Below are 22,703 nucleotides of genomic sequence, written 5' to 3' on the forward strand. Positions count from 1 at the left end.
AGGAAAAAGATGATGCCAACGTTCTGAGCCTGTGTGACTAAAAGGGAACAACAGTGGAATGAACTGAAATGCAAAGGGTGTCAGGAGGTTCTGATGAAGGGAAAAGGGAAAACAACAGCTAAGTGCATGTTAAAATTATCACCTAGTTCAGAAATCCCCAAGTAGTTAAATGGTCTTCAGTATCATGACTGATTTCTCCTACCCAGGGTTTCTATTTTCAGGAGCTGATCCATATAAGAACTTGAACTTTTTTTTTTTTTTTTTGGCATGTGAGAAAGTGAGAGAAATTCCTGAGTAGAAAAGCACAAACAATAACTGATCTTATAGTGTGTGCTTTTCTGAGCTCTAAAGGAGAGAACTTAAAGCAGATGAAGGAAATACTTTTATTAGGGCTTCTGCAAGCCTAGATGTATATATTCATTGTCATTTGGGTATGCATAAGGCTTTGCAGTTTTATGGTATTTACCAAGTGGTATTTACCAGGAAAAATGCTCCCAGAGGGATCTAATGTTCCCAGCAGTGGCATGGCAGATCACCAGTAATAGCAGATGCTCAGGCAAAACGAATGTCCAAAGAACCCAGAGTGTGGGACACATTCCGGAACCCAAGAAACCTAGAGATTACCAGAAATAATTGGGGGCAGGGGGAGGGGTGATGGAGCATGAGCTGAGGAAATATGAGAATGAAGGAAAAGTGTGATTGATTGGTCTCCTTCATATAAATAGGTTGTGCCTCAACTATGTACCTGGTGCTATGTTAGGCACTAAATAAAAAGATAGGGTTTCAGTTACCAAAGAATTCAGTTTCATTATCAGGCAAATGTGCAAAAGCAGAAAATGATAGAAACTCCTTAAACACTTTAATGTTTCATTTTTTAAAACAGACTGTTTTTATTAGTTTGTAAACGTTAGTTAAACTTTGTTGAGTTACTTTGATCCAATTCTCCTTATCTATTTTACATGAAAACTGAGGCCCACACAGGTTAAGTGATGCTTCCAAAATCACACTGGCGGCTAAAAAGCTCAGCAGAGAGAGGCCAAATCTCCTGACACTCAGAATCATTCTTTCCCACTACATCACAATATTTCATTTATAATTCATTGAATGGACACCTCTATTCTGGTTTTTTCATTCATGGTTACATGGGAAAAACATGTGCATGTGAAAAAATGCATAGCTTCTGATTCAGACAAACCTAGGGTCTGAATTTTCCGACAAATTACACTACTTTCCTTAGCATTAACCTACACTCTTAACCAAAGACTGGGCATCTGAGTTTGCACCTGTTTAGGCTTTATGCGCCTATCCAAGGATTTTGTAACAGATTCTATAAATACTACTCAGCTAATCTAACTGAAAAAAGGGAAGATAAAGAATGGCAGTACTGGGGCGCCTGGGTGGCTCAGTAGTTAAGCGTCTGCCTTCGGCTCAGGTCATGATCCCAGGGTCCTGGGATCGAGCCCCACATCGGGCTTCCCGCTTGGCGGGAAGCCTGCTTCTCCCTCTCCCACTCCCCCTGCTTGTGTTCCTTCTCTCGCTGTATCTCTCTCTGTCAAATAAATAAAGAAAATCTTAAAAAAGAAAAAAAAAAAAGAATAGCAGTACTAATACGAATTGATGACTTGTTAGAAAACACCTATGGCAAATAAGCTCTAGGGTTTATCCTACGAGGGTAATAAATCATCTAGTAAATTAAGGAGGTAATATATAATTTAAAAATCCAATTTAAAAGGATATTTTTCATGAGCTCTAACAGAGCCCTCAAATTTCTGTATCTATTTACATTTTCACATCTCTCCTAAATAATTCTGATAAACCTGATTCTCAAAAAGTGCCTTAAAGATGATATGATTATCTAAGCTTAAGGCATATAGATTCATTTCTCAGTTACGGCATTTCTGAGGTTGTTCACAAATATCCTACTAGTTAATAAGCTGAAAGGAAAAATATGCTAATTGCACTTTTTTCAGCCTTAAAATTCTTTTTGCAATTACATTTTAAAAATGCTGAATCATGAAATAAAGGAAACAGTGCAAGGAACCCAAATGAGAAGTTTGTCTCATACTTCAGGTTTCCTAATTATGGTATCTTGTCATTTTGGTCTTGTTAAGCATTTGGAACCAAGTAACTGAAGAGTCTGAGTGACTAGAAGAATACAGCTCATTCTCAGAAACTGAACTCGAGGATAAAACTAAAAGCATTTATTTCTGCAAGTTATTTTACACTTTCAACTTCCTGTTTTATTTAGGCAGCTCATCATGACCATTTCAGGTAATAATGTAGAAGTTCAAAAACCCAACTTCCTCTTTGTAAAGTGATAAAAACCCTAAGCAGTTACTTATGAGAATGGTTGATCTTACTAGCTTTTATGGAAGTACTTGCAAGGAAATCAGAGACTACCAACACCAAATTCACCTCTGGGTTCACTGCTTTTAGGAAATGCAACAAAGATAAAAAGCAATATTAAAATATATATGCATCATGACATAAATGCCTTAAAAAAACCCAAATCAAATGCAGTTGAGAATTTGGTTAAAAAGAGGATAAAATGGAAACTTTTTAGAGTTCCTTAAAGGAAGAATCAATACAAATTACAGCTGAAAATATCCTGATTTTAAAAATTTGTAATTGTGCCTTGGCTGTGAAAATTATATAGGACAAGAATCTCTCTTAAGGGTTGTTTATGAATGCTAAGACATTCATATCAACTAGTTTTGTTGGAAAAATACTTCAATTCCTGAATTCCTGAGTTAAAAGGAATTAGAAGTCTGGAGGAAAAGGGGGCAATGTAGCTATGAAGCTAAAGGAGAACTGAAGTAATCTTACAAGTCAAGGCCCTTTCTTTTTACTTACAGATTCACAACAGAGAAATACAGTTCAGTTTCTGTCTGGGAATAAGAATCTAACAAAATTTCAGTGATCTCAAATCATATGGATTATATGAGACTTCTTAATATCAGCTATTCGTAGTTATCCACAATAATGAAGATGTAGCTAATCTAAAACTGTTTACTGAATATGAAATTCATCAGCATTTTTGGACAGATTTACCGTACTAACTTTGACATGCTTGCTGTGTCATTATTAAAATTAAGCAACAAAAGAAGTATGCTGGGAAGTAAGAGGAAACTGGTCACAAATCTGTTATAAAATCAAGACTATTAACGTTACTAAACATTGTCAATATCCAAAGACATCTCAATTTGCACTTTTCTTTTGAAATACATGTATTATATTTTCCCAAGTTTAATTAAAAAGTCATTCTAACCTATTGTGAAAGACAAAAACCCAACAATACTAGTAAACATAGTATTGTTTGGACACCATAAACTTTGAAGTTTACTGTTATTTAAGTTTTTAGTGAAATTTTGTTGTAACAATATTTTTCCTTAAAACAAGTGGACCATCAGTTGAGCTAACAAATGTTTGGTTATTCCGATTTTTACTATAATTTAATTTCATCCGAATCAAAACTCTTTGACTTAGACTAGACATTTTATTACAGTCTTCTCTTCAGCATAAATTCATATATACAATGTCCTTTTCTCCCCTAAGTTTTACACATGAGAATTTTCAAGAATGAGAAAATTCGATGCTAAAGTATTATTCAATGACTTGTGTTTAGCACATTCTTCAGTATTTCAAAATGACAAGGTATATGTAAGTATGACATATCAAATTATTCTGTACCGAGTACTCCTGGATCATAAACAGTCCCTTGCGCCATCCCATTCTCTTTTATTAAAAAAAGAAAGAGCCCAGGGCGCCTGGGTGGCTCAGATGGTTAAGCGTCTGCCTTCGGCTCAGGTCATGATCCCAGGGTCCTGGGATCGAGTCCCACATCCGGCTCCCTGCTCAGCGGGAAGCCTGCTTCTCCCTCTCCCACTCCCCATGCTTGTGTTCCTGCTCTCGCTCTCTGTCAAATAAATAAATAAAATCTTTAAAAAAAAAAAAAAAAAGAAAGAAAGAAAGAGCCCAGACACATTTACAGAGCAAGAAAGACTGCACTTTTTGTTACAGCCACTGTGGGAAACAAAAGACATAATTCTTGTCCTACAACGAGTCATCTAGTGAAATCACTCTAATTTCTACAGGCCCTAAAATCAGGTAGTTACTGAAAAGCCTGACAAAGTGTTAAGAAAGGTGTGCAGCTGTCAGCAAAAAGTTATTCCACCTAACGTAGAATATGCTCTTGTATTTAAAACACATTTGAAGAAGTAAATAGGCAAATTACACACTGACAAATTTAACTATACTCAAATACACCACAGTGGAGCATCAAAGAAGGCACGATGTTTTGTCCAGACTTGAATGTGTTAATATGAAGTTTATGTGCTATATAAAAAACCTTTAGAGTTAAAAAAAAAAAAAATCCGCTGGCTATTCTTGATTTGTTAACAAGAAATAGAAAACTATTTTTCAAAAATTACCGTTAATAGGATGTAAGACGCAAGGGATGGAGTCATCGCGGGCTTATGTGCATACATACAATCAATCAAGGGAGTGTCTACGGGGAAGAGTGGTGTTCAAATTCTGAAGCAAATGTCCTGAGGCTTACACATTTATTACTGAGAATCAGTTCAGCCGATAGAAAAGAGTGGATGGGCGGACAACACATGGGGACCTCTCCCTGTCGAGGAGTCGTGACAGCAAAATCACTTCCTGAGGAAGGAGGAGCAAAAGGGAAGTTAAGAGGCCACCCTGACCAGGAAGTGACTCGCCCTAAACTAGCCTCAATCATATTTAAAAATGGGGGGATGGGGAGAGCCCCAACAGTTAAAGGCGGTAAAATAACTGCTTCTTGATACGTCGAGACATCACCATTGCCCCCTCTCTTAATTACAGAAAAAAGTCCACAGTCACGATTCAATAAAGGAAAGTCTCTTCTCTTGCACGAAGGTCACTGGGCTGTGCCTCAGGCCCAGGAGGAGAAAAAGAGAGTTGAGGAATGGGGAACTGGGGCCACCGTGAGGCAGACGAAAGCCCCTAAAGAGAGAAGCGTCCCAACTGCAGAGCGTATGTCAGCACAGGCCAAGGAGCTTCTTTTTCCTGGGGACACCGCCAGGGTTCCCACCGCTGCCAGGTCGGGCCCCTGTTCCCTGTCGCGAGAGGAGGCAAGAGAGAGAGGCGGACCCCTTACCTTCTCTTCATCCGACACCCGGTCCTCGAAGTCGGCCATCTTGGGCTGCTCTGGCCCAACCCGGCCCCGGCGCGAGGCAGGCCGGGAAGGAAGCTGAGCGATGGAATCACCGCGGGGGCCGTCGGAAGGACCCGCCCGGAAACGCCGACCTAGACGGCGCCATCTCAGTTACGGGCGGGGAGGTGGTTTCGAGCGTCGGCGCTCCGGGAAGTCTCAAACTCTGCCTTAAGCCTTTTCCTTAAATGATTTTAAGTCTAATCGCTTCCTCACTGAGTTACATTCATTTCCCCCATTCACCTGGGAGACGCTGGGAGCGTGTTTCGACTATTTCTGACACCCGAGCTCCATCCGACCAAATAGCAATTGCTACTGGAGGTTTTCCCAGTACCAGTGATCTCCGTGGCAACCCGGGTCCAAAGGGCTAAGTGCTGCTCGGGCCCTGGAACGGTCGGTGGCTTTTCCAACCCCAGGAATAGGGTGAGAGGTGACTCTCACACGTATGGAAGCAAAAACATTTCACTCCGAGATCACATCTCAGTCCAGTTCCTCCAAAATATGTGCCGCTAGTCACCCCTTCCCGCCCTTCAAAGGAAAGGCAACCCCAGTCCTGGGACTCTCCTCCACCTTCCAAATCTTCTTGGTCCGCTTTCCTTGGGACTCAGCCTTCACAGAGGCCAACTTCAGGTCCGCCACTATCCCAGGATTCCCGACTCCCGGTTTCCTGCCCTTCTCCCCTCCCAGCTCCCGGAGCCTGCGGGAGCGGCAAGATGGCGGACGGTGACGGCTTGGGTGAAGCAGCGAGTGCTGCGGCATCTCCTCCTGCACCTGCTCCCGGCCTGAGCCCGTCGCTGGGCTGGAGGGAGCGGCTGCGGGCCGGGCTGGCGGGGACTGGGGCCTCGCTGTGGTTCGTGGCGGGGCTGGGACTGCTTTACGCTCTGAGGGTCCCGCTGAGGCTGTGTGAGAATTTGGCTGCGGGTGAGAGGCCCAGACCTCCCTGGGGACGGGCGGGGGAGCTAGAAGAGGGGCCGGGGCCAAGGGGCAAAGGGTAGAGATTCTCCGCAGTCACTGGAGGGCTTTGGAGAATGAGTCGGTGGTGCGCGACCTAGTAGCAACTCCGCAGCTGATTGTCAAACCTGAGCCGCAGCTGTGGGCTCCTCCCTTGAGCTCTTAAGATCCGCCCTCTCTCTTCTGTCCTCGTTGACCCGAGGAAGAGCCACCTGACAAGCTGTAGGCTTCAGGTAGTATGACAGATGAGAGCATTTTCATATCGGTTGCAGAATTTATATACACTCCCAGCATTGGTAGGATCCCTTGAAAATCATTCTTTTGAGTCTTTCGCGGATTAGCTAGGAGTTCCCACACCCAGACAACAAAGATGAGCGCTTCTGCAAAGACCTAAAAGGAAAAAAATGCCATGACCTTAGCCAACTATTATCGTATTTTAAGATAGTTCTGTCAAGAAAGTTTTCGTGGTATCTTGGTCTGTTGTTTGCTTTAGGCTTTATCTTGAGTAATAAAACAGTACAGGAAGTAAAGGGAAAGAGCTACAAACAGTAATGGGTTCTTTCCTTACTTCTTTCAACATTTGTAGAAAGCTTGCTATATTAGTCTGAGCTGAAGATACAAAGACGTGTAAGAAGTGATGATCCCCGTGGATTCTGCAAATACTATCCTTTACCTGTAGCCAGGACAAAGTGGATGGGAGCCAGGGCCTCTTACCATGTCATTACAGTATTTCCACTCAAGCTCTGAACAAGATGAAAGTATTTCTGCTGTGTGATGACTGTGGCTATCAGTACCTGTGGTTTATTTTTCTGCAGCAAGAAAAGGCAAATGTCTCCTTTTCTACTTCATAAAATGACCTGAAATACTGTGAGATAATGTTCTGGAATATTTTGGACTTTTTAAAACATAGGTTCTATATAAGTTCAGATATAACTAACATACTAAAACAAACTAAATTGGCCTTCCTAGACTGTTTGAAAGAGCTAATTTGGTGTCTCTGTCACTGGTTAATGAAGTGCTTACTAGTGGTTTGCATGCTCAGTGAAATATTATTCATTGACTTTTATAATTTATTTTTCCACGTGTTAACTAGATCACCATTTAGATGAGAGTAGTTAACTATGATAGATTTTTATTTATTTCTGAAACCCGTAGTATTTATGAGACAGTTATTTGAAGTGAAAAATCTGGTCCAGGCTTTCAGTGAGTCAGGTTCACGGAGTTCTCTCAGTCTGTTGCTATTGTCTTTGGTTTATTTTGCCTCTCTATCTGACATACCAAATACATACACATACTCTAATTTGAAACACTGGTTTGTACCTCACCAAAATAATTAGGGAGTGGTTCTAAATCTCTTTTGTAACAGGATGTTTGTTTAGTTTATCCTTAGGGATTTGCAAAACTTCTTGTCAAAGTTATGGTTGATAGGTTCTTAATTTATTCTCAAAAGTAAACTGAATTATCTCATTTTGATTTGCTTATTTAACAAATTATCAGTTTAAAATGCTACCCTTACATGTTCAAAGGTAATTTTTAAGATATGATAGAATGGGAATTTAAAGTACCTTTTTAGGGGCGCCTGGGTGGCTCAGTCGTTAAGCGACTGCCTTCGGTTCAGGTCATGATCCCGGAGTCCTGGGATCGAGCCCCGCATCCAGCCCGTATTGGGCTCCCTGCTCAGCGGGAAGCCTGCTTCTCCCTCTCCCACTCCCCCTGCTTGTGTTCCCTCTCTCACTGTGTCTCTCTCTCTGTCAAATAAATTAAACAAATCTTTAAAAAAAAAAAAAACCTTTTTAAAAATTACAACTTTCTCAAATGAATCTCATACTAGATATTAAAACTATTTATGTTCCTCCACTCATAAAGATACCTGCATATTTGTAACTTGAGTATTTTGAATTTGCGTTTTTTTTAAACTTTGATTTTTTTTTTTCCCTTTTGCAGTGACAGTATTTTTAAATTCATTGACACCCAAATTCTACGTGGCACTTACAGGAACATCTTCTTTGATATCAGGACTAATATTTGTAAGTAGTTTCCATTTCCTTCATGGTTTGGTATTTATCTAAAGATCAAATATCTTTATGGTTACAATAATTATAAATACTTATAGATCAGCATTCTCAACATATTTCAGAATTTGAAAAAACACTGCATCTTCCTCTCCACTTTTAGAGACTGGCAGTATTCATTTGTATATGAAAGACTATTGTATAATGGAAGGGGCAGGGGTTGGTGGTGGGTTCCCAACTAAATGCTTGCAGGGCCCAATTTAGTAACAAAAATGAATGAAATAGGGGCACCTGGGTGGCTCAGTTGGTTAAGCGACTGCCTTTGGCTCAGGTCATGATCCTGGGGTCCCGGGATCGAGTCCCGCATCGGGCTCCCTGCTCGGCAGGGAGTCTGCTTCTCCCTCTGACCCTCCCCCTTCTCATGTACTCGCTCTCTCTCATTCTCTCTCTCTCTCAAATAAAAATAAATAAATCTTTAAAAAAAAATGAATGAAATAGAGTGTAAAAATTAAGTTCCTTATTTACTTTTAGGACTGGGTAATCTGGACAATGCATGCTGCTTCTGGAAGGGGATAAAGCTAGTTGTTGCCATATAGATTTGCAGACCACTATAATGAGATCTTCCAATTTTTCATATGATTTTGAAAGAATCTGGATGCAACAAGTTTTTATATAAAAGTCTCCCAATACTTTAATCTTGGCAACATCGGGCAAACTAAAAATTGTGTCTTGAATTCAGCCTATAGGTTGCCAATTATCTTCTCTGGAGTATTTAAGAGCAGAGTATTGGAGCCAAGCTAACCATCCCTTTATTTATTTTTTGTCAGAAGAAAATTTTTAATTGAAGTATAGCTGACATACAATATTATATTAGTTTTCAGAACCATCACTTTAGTTGTGTGACTTTGAGCAAGTTAATTAACTTTTCTAAGCTTTAATTTCCTCATCTATAAACTGGGGATGATAATATCAACTTCCTAGGATTATGAAAACTAAATGAGATAATGTGTCTAAGAGCTTTCAATAACGTGGTAGCTAGCCCAGAGTGAGCACTTAATGAATTTTGGGCCATTATTATTCTGAGATGTCTTAACTTTCATTCAGCTTTCCCTTGTCTTAATTGGCTGAACTATCATTTTCAATTAAGAAATTTAGAAATATATATACATAATCTCTATTAACATCCCTGGGAACTAGTGTTTCCTAGTATAAACTTTGGAAAAATACTGCTACAGATAAAAATCTTAGGAAGTATGGCATACATGACCAGTGAATTTTTCTGTGCTTTTTTTCTCATCTCTAGATGGTGCTCTTCTATTATAGTAGAAATAATGGCATTTGTATTGGAGTGTTTTTTGTTTCTGTTTTTTTTTTTTTAATAGGGACTAATACTTGGCCATTTTGTTAAAGTGAAATGCTAGACAAGAAAGGGATTTTCTCTTGATCAAAAAAAAAAAAATACTGAGGAATTTAAGATGAAATCTATGTGTTAGTATAGTTAAATTAGTTAAAATTTTCTGCTTATAAAGCCCACTCATAGTTAAGCATATTTTAGCATATTTAGTCAATAACATGTAAAAATCTAAATAAAGAGAATGATCTATCTCTAAACAACTGACGAGTGGAAAAAGCATTAGTCTTGGAACCAGAAGATGTAGTTTTGAGTCTCAACTCTGCCACTTAATAGCTGATAACTTTGGGCAACTCACATAATTCTCTGAGTCTTAATTTCCTCATTTATAAGGGCGGAAAAGCTTACATATACATTATAGATGTATAAAACATAACATGTATAATATATAAAACAGTTCTTAACATTTGTTCTTCTTTTTTAAACCAGAGTTTTAAATTTACAAAAATTAAGAAATTCATACTGTAATAGCATCATATGGTGATGGTACACTTGTGGTGAGCAAAGCATAATGTGTAGAGAAGTCAGATCACTATATTATACACCTGAAACTATTGTAACATTGTGGATCAACTATACTCAAATAAAAAAACTTTTTTAAGTAAATGAATTAGGCTCAGTAAGAGATTAACAACAGTAGATAATAATAAAATAGAGTGGTTATAACAATATACAATAAGAAAATTAGGAAATTCAAGTAACATTTTAAAGGTTAAACTGTGTCATGACCCTTATAATATTGATGAGTTTTTATTAGCAAAGGTTATTATGTTTATAATTTCTTTTACCCCCTGAAATACTGAAGCTATCTATGCTGTTTGTGTTACTTCCATCTGAAGGGGTAGGAGCTAGCGTGCTTGGGAGCTTGAAGAATAACAATGAAGCCAGTTGTTTAGCTAATTATTACAAGTGAAAAGATTACTCTGAAAGGAAAATGCAAGATCCATTGGGAGTGCATATAATACTCTTTTCTGTTCTGTGGAATCAGGGAAAGTTCCCTGAGGACCTGTCATTTAAGCTGAAACCTGAAAGAGCCAGGTAAAGGTAGTTGAGAATGCTAGAGTGTCCAAATATGAAACATTCTTCTAATTCAACACAGAGAGCTTTTTTTTTTTTTTTTTTTTAAGTAATCTCTAGCCCAACATGGGGCTTGAACTTACAACCTGGAGATAAAGAGTTGCATGCTCTGCTGACTGAGCCAGCCAGGCGCTCCCACAGAGCTTCTTTTGATTCCTCTTTTTATAACAGTGATAGATCTTGAAAACATAAAAGAGTGAATATCCTGATTTTTAAATGGTTCAATAGGAGAATCAGCCTCTTATCCTACATTAATTATACTGCCAAATACTGGAGTAGTACTTCATTGTTCAAAAGGCATTTACAATTCTTGTTAACCATATTTAATAGATAGGACATTGAGGCTCTGAGAGGCTAGAGGTTAAGTGACTTACCCAGAGCACACAGGTGGACTGGGAGTCAAATGTGGGCTTTCTAGCCCTAGTCTTAATCCACCATGCTAGTTATTTCAAAATTGTTTTTCTTTTAATTATGCTACAGATGGAGTAAAATGACAATGTAACGTAACAGAGTTAGATTATTTACAGATTAAATGCTTCTTGCTGGTTTGTTTGTTTGTTTTAAGTAATCTCTACACCCAACATGGAGCTCAAACTCACAACCCAGAGACCCAAGAGTCACATGCCCTACCGACTGAGCCAGCTAGGCACCCTTGTTTCTTGTTGTTTTTTTTAATATTTCATTTACAGATATATTTCTTCTAGTTTTGCCTCAGCTTGTCTAAATTTCATAACAAAGCTATAAAAAGGGTATTTTATTTTTGCCTGGCTATTGGGGAATCTTATGTTTGGCTTATTTTTGGGGAGGAGAGGACATTTAAAATTAAATTAAATGGGAACATCGTGAAAGAATGTTTTAATTTGAGCTCATATGTCTGCTGATCAGTTCTATTTTAAGTCAAGGATTTTTTGTTTGTTTGTCATAGATATTTGAATGGTGGTACTTCCATAAGCACGGCACATCTTTTATTGAACAAGTATCTGTGAGCCATTTGCGACCACTGATGGGAGGAACAGAAAGCAGCATTTCAGAGCCAGGTTCTCCTTCTAGCAACAGAGAAAGTGAAACCAGCAGACAGAATTTGTCAGGTGACTATTTATGTAAAAAGTTTTCAGAGCTGTATAGTTAAGATTGTGTTTGTCTCTGGGAGAGAGAAAACTCATAACAGAGAGAAGTTTGTCTTTCATGTAAATATAGGTAATCTGCAGCTGATACGGAGAGCAATGATCATCAGAGACCCAGTCTCCCATTTTGTTAGCCTGCCATCTCTAAGTGAAGTTTTTCCTTGTGGTCCAAGACAGTTGCTCTCGTTTATGCTATCATACCCACATTCTAATCAGCAGGAAGGAGACTAGGCCAGTAGAAGGCCACCCTTTCCCCCTACTCAATCCCACAGCAGCCAAGGATACTTCTCGGAGTGTTACATACTATTTCAGCTTACTTCCTACTGGTCAGACCTCTGCCAAATGGCCACAAGTAGCTATAAGGGAAGCTAGAAATTGTAACCATTTTCTTAGCATACATATGCTCAGCTAGTAATTAGGAGATCTTCTTAGATAAAGGAGAGAACAGAGACAATTAGCCGTTTCTGCGAACATAGCAAAGTTAGGAAAAATACTTTTTCTTCTCAATATATTTACAAAGTCATCAAAATCTTAGTTATTCATGTATAAATAATCCATTGTCATACTTTAATTGTAGGCTGTTCCTCCATATGAATCCAGTAATACAAAGTAAATATTATTAATGATATTCAATTAGGAAAGTAAAAATTTGAAGGCCAGATAGAAATGATATTTTTGGATTATTGTCCCTTTAATTTTATATCAGTAAAATTCATACAGTGATAATACAAATGACCTAATTCCATAGAGTGCCATAAAGTCTCATTTGTTCAGTAAACCTAACTACTAGAGTTGTATTAGTTTAGTAGAAAAATACTGCCACTTTTTAGATGTGGTCAGGGAAAGTCTCTGAGAGAGTGCCATTTAAGCTGAGCCCTGAAGCATGAATGGTATTGACCAGGAATAGTAGGGATGGGATTGGCAACCATTTAAGAGTACAGGAAGGAATAATGGTATTTTTCTTTCCCCTTTTCTTTTCTCCTCTTTCATAAAATAATTACAGAACTCCTAAGAATGAGACATATTAAGATGAATATGACATAGATCTGTCCGCAAGAAGCTGAGTCCAGTATGTAAATAATTATGACAATAATGCATTATGTAATCTTATTCCATGTTGTGAGATTGAGTATATCATTGCATACAGAGAGCGAAGACACTCCCTACCCTGCACTCTAGCCCAGCTATACTGTGCGGCTTTTATGATCCTTCCTCTCCTTAGAATGTTCTTAATCTGGCAACCTTCTACTCATCTTTTACCATGATTCAATGTCAGTTCAAATGTTACCTCCTTTCTAAAGCCTTTTCTAATTTCCCCAGAGAAAAATTAATCACTTTCTTTTTTTCTTCTCTTGGAACAAAAGTATCTCTACTATAGCACTTATCACACAGTTTAGATGGTAGTTTACGTGACTGACTCTCATGTGACATTTCATTCATTTAAACAAGTCAATTCCAAATGCTGTGTTAGGCTCCAAGAATACAAAAATGAACAAAGTTGTAAAAGCTCATATTCTAAAGGGAGAAACTGAAAACCAAATGGATAATCACATTGTAATATGTTAAGTGAAGTGCTATAATTGAATTATGAACTAAATGCTATAGAGATAAAAATAGGAGAATGACTAGATTTAATTGTATGCTGCGTGACAGCAGGGGTGGTCCGGGCCTTATTCATCTTTGTGCAGTCTGGCCAGCACTGTGCATAGCATACAGTGACTATACAATGAATGTTGTATAGTATTTTTCTATACTGCAGTTGATTTAACTGCAGTTGATTAAGCTAATTCATTTCCCTTTTTCCTCCCCTTTGTTTTTTAGAATGCAAGGTATGGAGAAACCCTCTAAATCTTTTCCGAGGAGCAGAATATAGGAGGTATTACATTTTGCTTTCAGTATAATTATAGCATTAGTTTGAGAGTAGAAGTATTACGGAAACATTTGTTTTTATAAACACATCACAGCTCTTCTAGTTGGAGACACTGATGTATATAATAAGGGAAAATGATTAGCCCAAGCTTTAATTGGCAGCATCTTCACTGTATTTACTTCAATAATCATGAGAAACATTGCTTCAAACCATATGTTTGTGATAATAGTAAGTATACATTTGGCTCCTGGTTTTGGCAAAAAGCCTTTTCAGAGAATTCATGAGATTAAGAAAAGAAGTACAAATGTCAACATATGGTTTTACATATATGCTCAATTCCAAAATTTGAGGACTCACTAGAAAATATCAATTTGAACGTTGAATATGAACTTCATTTGTGCAACAGTACAGGGTATAGTATTTTTTTTTTTTTTTTTTTGAAAGAGAGAGCACACGCGCATGTGTGGGGAGGAGCAGAGGCAGAGGGAAGAGAGACTCTCAAGCGAACTCCCCCAACATGGGGCTTAATCTCATGACCCGAGCTGAAATCAAGAGTTGGTCGCTCAACCAACTGAGCCACCCAGGCGCCCCTTGTATTTTATATTTCTATTTGCTATCCACACTACTGTGTCCATTTCTCTTCTGGTTTTAACTCTAGATGAGAAAACAGCTTTTGACACTTAAACCCAAAGATACCTTGTTTTAATAAGAATTGTGTTTTACCTGGAGGTAGACTGGGGCATGTTATTTAATTCATTGAACAAGAAACATTAGGTGTCTACTATGTATGGCCACTGTGCAAAATGATGGGGATACAGAGTGACTGAGCAATAATCCCTGTGCTTAAAGACTTGATAGTGTAGGATAGTAGTATCCTGGGAAGGGAAAGCTAGGTTTTTATGAGTGATGCCTTTAGTCTTTTTTTTTTTTTTTTAAGATTTTTTATTTATTTATCTGTCAGAGAGACAGCGAGAGAGGAAACACAAGCAGGGGGAGTGGGAGAGGGAGAAGCAGGCTTCCCGCTGAGCAGGGAGCCCAATGCGGGGCTCGATCCCATGACCCTGGGATCATGACCTGAGCCGAAGGCAGACGCTTAACGACTGAGCCACCCAGGCGCCCCGCCTTTAGTCTTTATTAAGGGATTCTGCAAGAAACAAGTCCTTGAACTTCTCAGTCCATTTGTTGAAATAAAAAGATTTTAGGCTATTTCTTTTTTTTTTTTTTAAAGATTTATTTATTTGAGAGAGAGAATGACATAGAGACAGAGAGAGCATGAGAGGGGGGAGCGTCAGAGGGAGAAGCAGACTCCCCGCCGAGCAGGGAGCCTGATGCGGGACTCGATCCAGGGACTCCAGGATCATGACCTGAGCCGAAGGCAGTCGCTTAACTGACTGAGCCACTCAGGCGCCCTATTTCTTATTGTTTTACAGTGTTCACAAAGATATAAAAAAGTAAATTTCCTATCTTGTTATCAGGAACACTTATACTTCTTTTTGAATGATTAGTTTCTCTTAATGTAAAAGTCTCAATTGCATTGATAATCATTGTGTGGTTTTAGAAAGCTTAAAGTCCTATTGTAGTCAGCGTTTAGTAAGTGTGCAGAACTCTGATATGTATTTCATATGTTAGATTCATTCCTGGCTCCACTGTATGTTCAAATTTTTGCTTTTACTGAGTCTTTTTTATTTGCTTCTAATTAAGGTCATTAATATTGTACATTATATATTTTTAACTCCTTTAAATCATTTTGGGAATAATGTAGATCGTTAATAAGTAGTCTTTTTACAAGTTTAGAATATGTAGCAAAACTTTGCTAGTTGAACAAGGATCTACTTTTTTTTTTTTTTTTAAGATTTATTTATTTGACAGCGAGAGAGGGAACACAGCAGGGGGAGCAGGAGAGGGAGAAGCAGGCTTCCCGCTGAGCAGGAAGCCCAATGCGGGGCTCGATCCCAGGACCCTGGGACCATGACTTGAGCTGAAGGCAGATGTGTAAGGACTGAGCCACCCAGGCGCCCCTACTTTTTTTTTTCTTTACGATAATTTCTCACAAAATAGCTTAAAAACTTTAAATAGCAATGCAACTTGGACTATTACTTAAAATCTTTTATCATGTACATTTAAATAATACTTATAATGTGCTTTTAAAATACCTTTTTTTGGATTTTAAAATGTATGTATAGTCACTGTAGAAAATTGGAAAAATGAAGAGATGTATCAAAAGGAAAGTAAAAAAAAAAAAAGTAAAAATCACCTTTTCCTACCACTAAGTGAAAACTGCTATTAGTATTTCCATCCAGTCTCTCTTCTGTATGCATATATAGAAACAAAACTTGGGCATCGTTATGTGTATATAATTTTACATCCTTTTTTTCTAACACAGTGTATGAATTTTCCACAGAATTTCTTTATATATGAATTGCTTTTTTTTTTTTTTTTTTTTTTTAAGAGGGGGAAGCAGAGGGGCAAAGGGAGAGGGAGAGAGAGAATCTTAAGCGGATGCTCCACTGGGTGTGGAGCCTGACAAGGGACTTTTTCCCAGGACCCTGAAATCATGACCTGAGCTGAAATCAAGAGTCAGACGCTTAAAGCCGACTGAGCCACCCAAGTGCCCCTTCGTACATGAATTTCTTCAAAAACATGGTTTTTAATGATTGTACTCTATTCTGTTGTATGGAGGTACCTTACCTTACCTATTGCTCCCCTATCGGGGTCACAGATTATGTTTCACAGTCAACATTTACACTAGAGGGGTATCTTTATATATAAATATTTAGCATATGATATTAAACATCTGTGATTATTTCCTTAGGGCTGATTTGTAGCACTAAGATTCTGGAATTAAAGGGTTGAACAGTTTTTCCTCTCTCCCTGTTACTATTTTCTTTTTTTATTTATGGAGATTTTCAAAAATTAAAAAGTAGAGAGAATAGCATAGTAGAATTCCACACACCCATCCCCTAGCTAGATGTGAATATTTTTAAGACTCCTAATAGATATTACCTAATTGATTTTTGGAAAGAGAAATGTAAATGCCAATTTACACTTATACCAGCAGTATGTGTGAGTCCATATTCCACCTCATCCTCAGCAACATATATTTGCCATTTGACAGATGAAAAGTAAAAATTTGTTAATTTAATTCACTCTGTTAATTACTGAGATTGGACCTTTAAAAATGTATTTATTAGCCAGTTTTTTTTTTTTTTTAAGATTTTATTTATTTATTTGGCAGAGAGAGAGATAGCGAGAGCAGGAACACAAGCAAGGGGGAGTGGGAGAGGGAGAAGCAGGCTTCCTGCTGAGCAGGGAGCCCAGTGTGGGGCTCGATCCCAGGACCCTGGGATCATGACCAGAGCTGAAGGCAGACACTTAACGACTGAGCCACCCAGGCGCCCCTATTAGCCAGTTTGTTAACTTGCTATTAATTGTTGTGGGTTTCAGGGGCTATGAAAGTTTAAATTTCTAATTTAGTAAAATCTGGAAAAAGTTTCTATTTGCTGTCTGCTTTGAAAGCCCTTTACCATTTTGACATCTAGTAAAAGGCCACCTATGTTTTCTTCTAGCTTCTTTGTAGTTTTACTTTTAATAATTCTAATTCACTGAGAATTTAAGTATATTTAATAAGGTATGTATCTAAGTCAAATTGTTTTATCCCCTCATCTAATTTAGAAGCACTAATAATCTGGCCTTTTCCCTTTTGATTTTTGATGTTTTATTGTCATACTCTAAGTAGTTTGTATTGTTATCTCTTGTTTTTCTGATAATAAGCTTTTAAAACATCCTGAAATAGAAGTTGTAGCAGTATATTTTTGCATTTTAAATAGTTTCTGTTGTAGTAGGTAAAGGTTCTCTCATGTTCAATTTACATATTTTCTTGTGTTTTGGTAAAGATACACTTGGGTGACTGGTAAAGAGCCACTTACATACTATGACATGAATTTGTCAGCTCAGGACCATCAGACGTTTTTCACCTGTGACACAGACTTTTTACGTCCTTCAGACACAGGTATGTGTCATATCTGTTCATGGGGTAAACAGTGGTGATGAAAATTATTTTAAAAAGTCTTTAGAGTTACTTATTATAATATACAAAGTTATTTGGCTTGAGGTTGTTTTGCATTATGGATAAGAGACCCAGATAAAATTGAAACTAAGTATGAATGTAAACTAGGTTGTTACACTACCTACCCTTATAAAGAATTTAAAGTATTTTATAAAAATGTAAAATTACTTCTTTTATTACTTAAAAAACCTTTCAGATCAAATACAGCAACTGTTCATGCAGAGAACAGTATACCCAGTTTGGTCTGGGGAATTAACATGTGCAATTATACATAAGAGTAAGGCAAAGTGTAAACCCAGGCATGGCATGTAGATTAAAATGGAGTATACTTTATCTCAGTCATAAATTAGAGGTGCATGGAAAGTGGTGGAAGATCATAGAAATGTCTGTGTTTAGGTCTAAATCTTCTCTATGGAAGATAGTATTGAGACTCTTAAATACATGGTTAAAGACAGAGAGATCTTTATCACTATTCTTTTACTTTGAATGCCCTCTCCTTTCGTATCTATCCTCCCACTTTTATGCTTCCTGCTTTTATCCTTCAAGATCCAAATTAAAAGTCACATTCTCTAGGAACCCTTCTCTGGGAACTCCAGAGTTAAACTCTTTCTTCTCTGCAGTTCTACAGTACTTAGTCCAAGCCTCACTGAAACCATTCTAGTTAATTTATTCAACCACAAACATTTACTTGTTAATTTTATCATGTTGTTTTATTTTATTTTTTTATTATGTTATGTTAATCACCATACATTACATCATTAGTTTTTTTTTTTTAAGATTTTATTTATTTATTTGACAGAGACACAGGGAGAGAGGGAACACAAGCAGAGGGAATGGGAGAGGGAGAAGCAGGCTTCCCGCTGAGCAGGGAGCCCGATGTGGGGCTCCATCTCAGGACCCTGGGATCATGACCTGAGCCGAAGGCAGACACTTAACAACTGAGCCACCCAGGCGCCCCACGTCATTAGTTTTTGATGTAGTGTTCCATGATTCATTGTTTGCGTATAACACCCAGTGCTCCATTCATGTTGTTTTAATGTTTATCTTCCCTAATAGAGTGGGAAACTTTGGAAAGCAGGGACTATATTCTCATCATCTTTGAATCTTTATCATCTAGCACATTGTCTGGCATACTGTAAATATTAATATTTATTCTTTGATGAAAGTATCTATGAATGACCTTGGTGTCACAGATGTCTTAAGCAGTTTCACTAATAATAGCTAACACTTGTATAGCACTTATTATGCACCAAGCACTGTTCCAAGCAATTTATATAAATGTACTGATTTAATATTCCCAATCATTTTATGAGATAGGTACTTTTATCAGCCTCAGAAATAAAGGAATGGAAAAAAGGAAGGAAAGAAAGAAGGCAGGCAGGCAGGAAAAGGAAAATCAAGTAATATGCCAAGTAATCTAGGTAATAAATGATAAAGCTGGATTTCAAGTTCAGGTCTGACTCTTAACCACTATACTACTACTGCTTCTACTCACCATAGTGATAGGCAAAAGAAAATCACCACTAGGGGTCTGAAAAATAGCCAGTTTTCCAGCATTGAAGTGAATTCTTTGTGATCTATATCTGTTGGACTAAATATACTAAGGGTGGATGATAGCAGGAAATCCAAGGATCTTTGGAATGGTTACATAAATGGGTTTAATTGCAAATAGAAAAAGGAATTGCTTTATTTTTACATGCTTAATGTTTATATTAATGGCAAAAGTGTTGGGTTGGGGAAATAACAGAAATAGAAATTAGTATGTCATGTTAACTTTAAGAACTAAAGTTGACTCTAAAAGTAACTCTAGAAATTAAGGCTTTTCCTCCTTGTCACAAGCGGAATTGCAGACATTGGCGGGCTTTTCAAGTAGCAACCATGGCTATCCACTAAAGCTGTGCTCTTAAAACATTTTTGTTCACTTATCTCCTAAAGGATTTTGAAAAACTATGTATCCTTTCAAACATTTTTAACTTGATATCGTAAGATTAAATAATTGCAAAGAATATGATTTTTAGCATATTAAAGACAGTTGAAAATAAAACTAGAATACCCTATATTTGAATGTATCTCAAGAAATCTAATGACTTGATACCCACCATTATCCATTGAAAAAGACATTGATGAATACTCTTTAGCAGTAGTAAATTTTATGTAAGTCCTTTTGCTTCTTGAACTCACCCATTTCATACGTCTATATTATTTTATTATAATTATTATATACTTGAGAGTCTTATCACATATGCTTTTCCACAGTAAAATTTTTTGTGTAAGTTTTTAAAAATTTTAATTTCCTTTTATCATAAGGTTCTAAATGGTATCATGTACTTTAGTTATATATATATATATTTTAAAGATTTTATTTATTTATTTATTTATTAGAGAGCGAGCGAGAGAGAAACAGCATGAGAGAGGAGAGGGTCAGAGGGAGAAGCAGGCTCCCCGCTGAGCCGGGAGCCCGATGTGGGACTCGATCCCAGGACCCTGGGATCATGACCTGAGCCGAAGGCAGTCACTTAACCAACTGAGCCACCTAGGCGCCCTACTTTAGTTATATTTTTGTCAAATCCTTGGAGCTACATATTTGGTATTTTCAGCTTTAGAAAATGTTCTCCATATAACCTTGTTGGCCGGGTGAGTTCTCATTGTCAATTCTATCAACCAAATCAGACCGACTTTCTGAAAGAAAAGTCTGACTTCATTTTAAGTCAAATAAACATGTTAACATGCATCTCTGTGACAACCATTTCTCTTCAGAATTTAGATTCTAAGAAAGAGATAATTCTTGGAGCTTTGCCTAGAGCCTATCACTTGGCCAAAATAAGATTCCACCGCCTTTATTATCCTTTTTTTTTTTTTTAAAGATTTTATTTATTTATTTGACAGAGAGAGAGAACAAGTAGGCAGATAGGCAGGCAGAGGGAGAGGGAGAAGCAGGCTCCCCACTGAGCAGGGAGCCGGATGCAGGGTTTGATCCCAGGACCCTGGGATCATGACCTGAGCTGAAGGCAGCTGCTTAACCAGCTGAGCCATCCAGGTGCCCCTATTATCCTTTACTAGTGCCCCCTTTGCCTTGCTGTGAGGGGACCTTCCCTTAGTAGCAACACATTCTTTGACAGTAAGGGGCTAGGGGTGCTGATAAGTGGAACTGATGAAAATTGTTATCACTCCCTCCCCTACAACATACTTGCATTCAGAGTATCCAGGGGCTAGAATACTCTTATTTCTAAAGCCAAGCTTCACTGTTAAGTAAAAGCAATTCCTGTTGTAGGTGCCTTGACAAAAAAATGGCTTTCCCAAAACCCAAACTTTGAATTGTCCTTTGGGCACTTGGAGATTTTTATACTTTAGGGATTGCACCTTAGAAAGATTCAGGAGGGGCGAGAAGTAAGAGTTTTTTCTGTAAAGTAGAAGAAGGGAATATATCTTTTGGGGAGTGGGGAAGCAGATATTGGGTAGGAAAGGGAAACCAGCATGATGCATAGATCAATCAGAGGAACATTCTTCAAGTAGATCAGTTCTAGGAAAGAGTCATATAATGTTGAGACTTTATAAATTGGTTTTCTTAAAACCACACATGCTGTTTTGGTCCTTGCAACGTTTCGTGTACTTCTAGAGGTTAGAGGTATGCATAATCCCATGTAAATACCGAGCTCAAGGACAGACTCCATCTGTGAATTGATCCATTTTGATCTTTTCAGACACTCACATAAAGGTAATGATTTATATCTGTAGTTTTATATTAAAAAATGTATACATATGTGTGATATTACAAATTTCTCTTGATGAATTGTCATCAGTTACTAAGTTAGTAGATTCTCTTCTCATCTTATTCATTTATTTATTTAAGGCAGAAAACAAACATATCTTCAGGACCAGCCAGCAGTATTCTTTTTTCGTTGTTTTTTTTTTTTTTAAGATTTTATTTTTAAGTAATCTTTATACCCAACGTGGCGCTCAAACTCACAACCCTGAGATCAAGAGTTTCATGCTCTACCAACTGAGCCATACAGGTGCCCCTGGTCAGCAGTGTTTTTGGAATAATTTGTTTTCATGGTATTTTCTCTTCAACACTTAAGAATCAGGAGATTTAACATTTGAACCCAGATTTACGCTTTTTAGAAGTTGGAAAATATGGCAAAACTGGACCTGTAAGTCCACCTTGTAATAATCAATTAGACCCAAGCTGTGACTCTCTCCTTTAGACAGTGTACATGCTTTTAGTTTACACATCTATGTTTTCTGCTTGGTCTTTGTAGGCATCTACATTTACAACCTCTGATCTTGGGATTGACTATTCTCTTTTCTGCTTGATAGCATATTGGAATATTATTTAACTTAAAAAAATAGATAAATTTGATTGAATTGCTGATTGCTTGTGTTGTTTTTTAAGAATATCAAGAGCTCTTAAAGAGGACAGTTGAGCAGCTCTTTCTACCCATGGGTCCTGTCCCTGTGCTTTAATAAAACCACCTTTTTGCATTAAAAAAAAAAAAAGAGGACAGTTAAATACTAAATCAGCATTTTCCTTTTAATTATTCCTAAGCCTTGTTTTAGAAAGAAATACAAATTTTTCTTCTTGTACTTTTTTTTTTTTTAAGATTTTATTTATTTGCGCGAGAGAGAATGAGAAACAGAGAGCAGGAGAGGGAGGAGGGTCAGAGGGAGAAGCAGACTCCCTGCCCAGCAGGGAGCCTGACGTGGGACTCGATCCCGGGACTCCAGGATCATGACCTGAGCCGAAGGCAGTCGCTTAACCAACTGAGCCACCCAGGCGCCCTCTTCTTGTACTTTATTTCCCGTTTCCCCTTTGACTTGGAACTGAATAAGTTGTGAGGATTAATCTTGAAAGTCTGGATAGAGCAGTTGAAAACTTAAGAATATGAATAAGAAAAAATGCTTAAAGGTGGATCAGATGACCTTAGTAAAAAAGAAAGAAGTGTAAAGAAGATGAGATCGTTTCCATGTATTAAATTAGCAAAGATTGATACTACTCAG

General features: G+C 37.8%; 2 protein-coding genes across 17 annotated transcripts in view; one reads left to right on the plus strand and one right to left on the minus strand.

Annotated features, from left to right (window-relative positions):
* Positions 1-5,731, minus strand: part of CAPZA1 (capping actin protein of muscle Z-line subunit alpha 1) — a 50,152-nt gene extending 44,421 nt beyond the window's left edge. For 2 of the 3 annotated variants that reach the window (XM_045896960.3, XM_045896958.3), the window contains exon 1: positions 4,431-4,662. In XM_045896960.3, the coding sequence (XP_045752916.1) occupies positions 4,431-4,487 (57 nt within the window). In that variant the 5' untranslated portion in view covers positions 4,488-4,662. Of the gene's footprint in view, positions 1-4,430; positions 4,663-5,140 lie in introns of those variants that run through there. The other variant, XM_045896959.3, reaches the window with a different exon arrangement.
* Positions 5,732-5,907: 176 nt separating this feature from the next.
* ST7L (suppression of tumorigenicity 7 like) overlaps positions 5,908-22,703 on the plus strand; it is a 90,119-nt gene continuing 73,323 nt past the window's right edge. For 8 of the 14 annotated variants that reach the window (XR_010410788.1, XR_010410789.1, XM_045896952.3 and 5 more), the window contains exons 1-5: positions 5,908-6,115; positions 8,090-8,172; positions 11,571-11,733; positions 13,591-13,645; positions 17,533-17,648. Coding sequence is in view for 12 of the 14 variants with exons in the window: in XM_045896952.3 (XP_045752908.1) it covers positions 5,908-6,115; positions 8,090-8,172; positions 11,571-11,733; positions 13,591-13,645; positions 17,533-17,648 (625 nt within the window). In the remaining 2 variants the exon portion in view is untranslated. Of the gene's footprint in view, positions 6,116-6,167; positions 6,970-8,089; positions 8,173-11,570; positions 11,734-12,818; positions 12,839-13,590; positions 13,646-17,532; positions 17,649-22,703 lie in introns of those variants that run through there. The other 6 variants (XM_064588639.1, XM_064588640.1, XM_064588643.1 and 3 more) reach the window with 6 other exon arrangements.

This window comes from Mirounga angustirostris, unplaced genomic scaffold (genome assembly GCF_029215605.1).
Source record: "Mirounga angustirostris isolate CCGP_5_RB_7025 unplaced genomic scaffold, mMirAng1.0.hap1 SCAF_4, whole genome shotgun sequence".
In the NCBI taxonomy this organism is placed as follows: Eukaryota; Metazoa; Chordata; class Mammalia; order Carnivora; family Phocidae; genus Mirounga; species Mirounga angustirostris.